The sequence below is a fragment of the Arvicanthis niloticus genome, chromosome 6 (assembly GCF_011762505.2).
Source record: "Arvicanthis niloticus isolate mArvNil1 chromosome 6, mArvNil1.pat.X, whole genome shotgun sequence".
Classification (NCBI taxonomy): Eukaryota; Metazoa; Chordata; class Mammalia; order Rodentia; family Muridae; genus Arvicanthis; species Arvicanthis niloticus.
Window position 1 is genome coordinate 12,691,025 of NC_047663.1, and position 5,829 is coordinate 12,696,853.

General features: G+C 44.7%; 1 protein-coding gene across 1 annotated transcript in view; it reads left to right on the forward strand.

Annotated features, from left to right (window-relative positions):
* The window catches only part of LOC117711698 (uncharacterized), a 33,889-nt gene extending 30,353 nt beyond the window's left edge, over positions 1-3,536 (forward strand). Inside the window, exons 4-5 of the mRNA XM_034507511.2 lie at positions 323-496; positions 3,292-3,536. Coding sequence (XP_034363402.1) covers positions 323-496; positions 3,292-3,522 — 405 coding nt within the window. The 3' untranslated portion in view covers positions 3,523-3,536. The remainder of the gene's footprint in view (positions 1-322; positions 497-3,291) is intronic.
* Positions 3,537-5,829: the final 2,293 nt, after the last annotated feature.

A 5,829-nucleotide genomic window follows, 5' to 3' on the forward strand; every position in this document is an offset into this window, starting at 1 on the left:
CAGGCGGCTAAGAGAAGACTGACTTCCAGGCAGTTTAGGACTAGGGTATTAAAACCCATACCCACCGTGGCACACCTACTCCAACAAAGCCACACCCACTCTAACAAGGCCACACCTCCTAATAGTGCCACTCCCTACCCTAAGCATATACAAACCATCATAACTCCTGACAGCAAGTGGAAGGCGTGGCTTTTTCTCTCTCTCAAGAGAGAAGGCAAAAGCCAATGAAAGCCCATCTCATCGATGAGAGCTTGAGCAAGAGCTGCCTGCTGTAGAGCATGGCCTGTCTAACGATGCGCCCATGCTAACTGGTCCTTTGCAGGCACGTATGGCCCGTCTGCCCCAGCAAGGCCCTTTCCGGCACCTTATGGATATGAAGGCAGAGAAGAGGCTGACAGGGTGGAAGGAACGCCGTAACCGCTTTGGTGACATCAACGTGCACAAATGCTATCAGTTCGGGCAGGTCTTCTCTCCTTTCCAGGCTCTGGCCACCACAGTAAGTTTCAGATTAAGTCCTTGGGGACACCAGTGACAAACCTCAGTTCTTCATCCTTTTCACGAGTGTACTAATCAGTTTGGGCCCCAATAATGCCGAGTAACAAAGGGTTAAAACCTAAACTCTGTAACTCAATATCTTAGAATTGCAAGCATCTATTCTCTGGACTCATTATCAAAGAGAAATCTGCCGTTTTTTGCTCACCGACAGCTCACAAAAAAAGGAGCAGGTTTGCACACCGACAGCTCACAAAAAAAGAGCGGGTAAAGAGCTGAGACTCGTCCTCCCATCTGCCACTATAAGTAGTCTCTCATATCATACGGGGCAATGGCCTGTGGGAGGAGTCCAGGGGATGGTTAGAAAGCAATGGCTCCAGCGCTGATGTTCAGAGATGAGGTAATTCCAAGGGAAGGAGAGGTGTATGTTCTTGTGGTCTGAAAATTTGAGTGTGCCTCTGCACTACTTGGAAAACCTGATTAAAATGTAGATTCCAGAGAGTGTGGCAATGACTTCATGGGCTGTGCAAGCATAAGGGCCTAAGTTCAAATCCCCAAGCATCTACATAAAAAGCTGAACGTGGTTCTGTGCATACCTGCAATTGTAGCCCTATGGGTGGCAAGGGGCAGAAACTGGAGGATCCCTGGGGCTTAGTGGATGTCAGTCTAGCTATGGATTCAGTAAGAGACCATGGCTCAAGAGAATAAAACAAGGAATGATAGATACGGACATCTACCATGCTCTTCTGGCTTCCATGTACTCATGGATGTACACACACACACACAAACACACACACAGAGAAACAAACACACACACAGAAACACATACACAGAGACAAACACACACATACAAACACACACAGAAACACACACACAAACACATACACACACACAGACATACATACACACAGACACATACATACACACAGACACACACAGGTACACACACAGACACACACACAGTCACACACACATACACACAAACACATACAAACACACACACATACCCACACACACAGAGACACACACACATACAGACACACAAACACACATACATACCCACACATACACACACAAAGACACACACACATACAGACACACAAACACACATTCATACACACACACACACACACACACACACACACACACACACACAAAGACACACACACATAGTGTGGATCTAAAATGTTTGTGATTTCAATTCTGTGGAGGATTTTTGGCAGGAGGAGGCTTGGAATTGCCTTTCTGCATGATTCTGTATACTCCCTTTGTGCTTTATTATCAAGTCAACTACGTCTCAACCTTGCTTCCACCATGGCACCCACAGAAAATTATACACCTTGGAAGAATCAGTGGGTACCTACTGGGTCCCCATTAGAAGGGTAGCTAATTGGGTTAAAGAACTAGAACCCCAAGCATGGAAAAGATAGGATGTCAACTGCAACTGGTCACAGCCCTCCCCTCTGTGCTGGAACCTGCTGCCCCACATCTGTACTAATGCTTACTGGCCATCAAATTCGGTCAGGAAATTAGATAGATTAATAATGTCTCAGCCTTTCTCAGAACAGATAGATGAGAAGCTTGGGGTTGGGTCCCAAATATCACATCTTCAGGTCTTAAAGCTCCACAGATGAAGTCACCAGCTCACCCTTAGTTTCCCAAGACTGACTTTTACATTTGTCTCCGCAGTCTCTGACTTGTAACACATGAAGTCTTGAGTCTCTGAAGACTCCGGGGCCCTTGTTCTAAAAGCAAATATCTCAGCTCCTTCGGACCAGAGCAAACCAGACGGTTTGTTGTGCTAACCACATTCCCATGTGAAGTTGAATTTGAAAATTACCACTCTCTGATCTTTCTAGAAACCAACCAGATTCCTCTTCTGTCCACTGGCCAATATTCTTCAGACACTGTGCTTGTGTCCAGGCCCAAGCCAAGGAGCTTCTGTTCTTTCAGGAACACACTGCCATGAACCAAAGTCATACAGCCATGATAAGTAGTTAATAAGAAGAGGCATAAACGGATTACCCAGAAGGAGATAAGAGTCATTCATCCATATTGGCATGCGGTCTTGCTGCAGAACAAGCCCCTACAAATGGATGCCTTCTCTATGGGAAGAAACTATCTCCCATGTGCTAGAAGGAACAGTGCCCATGTGTTAAGTTATTAACTCATGTCATGTTGCGGTAGTGACTTTTCTGTTAATGTGATTAAAAACACCCTTTAACAAGAAACTACAGAAGGAAGAAAGGGTTTATTTGGACTTATGGCTCCAGAGAAATAGAGTTCATGATGTCAGGGATGCTGTAGCATAGTGGCAACAAGAAACTGGTTGGCGATGTATTTCTACACACAGGAAGCAGAAGGAGAGAACAGGAAGTAGAGTGAAGCCGTAAAGCCATAAACTCTAAAAGCCACCGCCCTGCTAGTACTTCTTCCAGCAAGGCTCCACTTCCTAAAGGTTCCACAACCTCTCCAAACAACATCACTGCATGTTCAAACACATGAGTCTCTCGGGGGTGGGGACTATTTCTCATTCAAACTATCACCCTGGTTCAGCACTTAGGACTGCTAACATTTAATTCTCACGCACTCTACCTAATGGGCATCACGCTCACTCCCAACCCAGGTCATAAAACTAGAAAAACACAGTTGCTTGTCTACAACTGTTAGCATTCCATAGCGAAGCCAGGATTTGAACCTGGGACGGTGTAGCAAGGCACCGCCATTAATAGCTCCCTTTGGAGATATCAACAAGTATCTCCACACTTCCTCTCACCACAATTCTTCTCTGCTTCACAGGAGATGCGAAGGTTGGTGCTTCCCAGAGACTTGCCCATGAGTTCTCACATGCGGAGAATAAATACTTCATCCCTTGGTGACATGAATCTCCAGGATTTACCCCTGTCTCCAAAAGAGCTGGCCTTGGGAAAAGATGATAGCCATCATGAAAAAGAGAAGCCAGTGAGCCACATTAAAAAGCCTTTATTCCCCCCGATAGTTAAAGCAACGAAATATAATGACATGAAATAAATTTGCAAAACTGTATTGCGGTCCCTCCCTGCAAGATCTGACATGAAAACAGAAAGCATCCAGGGATCCGAGACTGTTGAGCCAGCCTCACATACGACCGTGTTTATTTAGTCTAAGAAATGACCATATTGTGTGTGCCCTGTGTGGGTGCTCTGGCACGGGCTGAACCATTAGGAAGTGTAAGAGGCACAACTAGACCCAAATCCTCAGTGACACTCTGCTCAGAAGCCTGAAAAATTGGTAGGATAAGGCTGCCATTCTTGCACCAGAAGTCCAACATTGCCCACCTGCTACTCCTTGGATATTAGATTAGTATCTTGGGTTTAGTTTCTCACAATGCAGCTAATCACAGAGTGTATTGAATACTTATGCTATGAGTGGGGGTTGGGGTGGGAGAGAGAGAGACAAAGAGAGGCAGAGAGAGGAGAGAAAGGGAGGAGAGAAAGGGAGGAGAGAAAGGGAGGAAAGAAAGGGAGGAAAGAAAGGGCGGAGAGAGGAGAGAAAGAAAGGAGAGAAAGGGAGGAGAGAGGAGAGAAAGAAAGGAGAGAAAGGGAGAGAGAAGAGAAGAAAGAGAGAGGAGAGGGAGAGAGAGAGAGAGAGAGAAGAGAGAGAGAGAGAGAGAGAGAGAGAGAGAGAGAGAGAGAGAGAGAGACAGTCTCTCCAATTCAAAGAAAGTTCCTTGGCTGAAATGGGATGGCTCATCTCTACCCAAACTATAATGGAAGCTAAGAAAAATCATATTGGGAAATTACTGGGAGACAACTTCTAGTATCAGAAAAAGAAGGGAACACAGCTGATGGGAAAGCAATTAAGATCTGGAACATTTAGTGGTTTGTAAATCAGATCATGACAAGGAGAGATGTCTAAGCTGAAGGAAAACAACCCTTTCTATAATTTATAAACACCGAAGCTAACGCTGCTCTCATAAACAAGCTCTTCCACTCTAAATAGCTTCATTTTCTTTGGATGTTTAAAAGCAATGTGTGCTCATCATAAAAAAAAAGGCATTTTTAAAAATAACGACCACGGATCTCAGTATATGAAGACCATGTGTGCTTGCATCTAAAACCTTCAGATCATCTGTCAGTGTCTTACCCTTACTGACAAAGGCTAAGGCTGTGCTTGAGCCAAAGTCTGTTTGCCATGGTTTATACTGGGATGTCTCACAGCACGATTGCCTAACATTTCTCTTAGGGTCATCTGGTCCTGGGTCATCAGTTTCACTTGCAGGTCACCAGTAAACTACTAGACCACATGGACACAAAAACCAAATCTCTTACCTCAGAGAAGGTGAGAAATGGTTTGTTCTAGAACCCAGTATGAGTAATATAGCCAAGAAATGCAGATTCGGGCTAACCACAAATCCCATACTCCAATTGGTAACAACTTGGAAATCATAAATTAAGAGTATTTCAAATACATTTGTAGGGATATCACATGGGCAGCTTAAATCAAAGTGGGGAGATTTCTGCTATTGGCCACAGATGCTGTCCATCAACATTCTCAGCCTCATGGCTGGGGGCAGCTTCTGCTCTAGGAATACACTCCAGCAGGGTTACTTTTCCCGTCACAGGGCTGTTAGGTCAGAGAGATGGGCAAGGAATTGCTAAGGGGCTAACAATTACCCAGAATAAATTATAACATAGGCTCTAGATCTGCAACATTACAGCAAGTTGTAGTGGATGTGTAGTTCTTGAAAGGACCTCCAAGTCAGCACAGAACACACCTGGACACCAAATTCTCGGCACAAAGGAGACTTACTACCTAGAGGGACAAGTTGGGGGCTGCCTCTGGATCTGACAAAGACAGCAGCAGGTATTTCTGCAGGAGTAATTCTTTTTTTTAATTTATTTAAATTAATTTATTTATATTTAATTTTATTATTTTATTTATTATTTTTTTTTTTTACTTACTCACTTTACATCCTAAACACTACCCTCCTCCTGGTTACCATTTTTCAGAATCCTTCCCCCTCCCCATCCTCCATCCCCCATCCACTTCTCCTCTGAAGAGGCGGGGGCTCCTCTGAGCATCCCCCACCCTGGCACATCAAGTCCCCTTGAAGCTAGGCATATCTCTCACACTGAGGCCAAACAAAGACATCCAGCTAGAAGAACATATCCCACATACAAGTAACAACTTTTGGGATAGCCCCCATTCCAGTTGTTTGGAACCCATATGAAGACCAAGCTGCACATCTGCTATATATGTGTGGGGAGGCCTAGGTCCAGTCTGTGTATGTTCTTGGGTTGGTGGTTCAGTCTCTGAGAGCTCCAAGGGTCCAGGTTATTCACTTTACATCCCCAA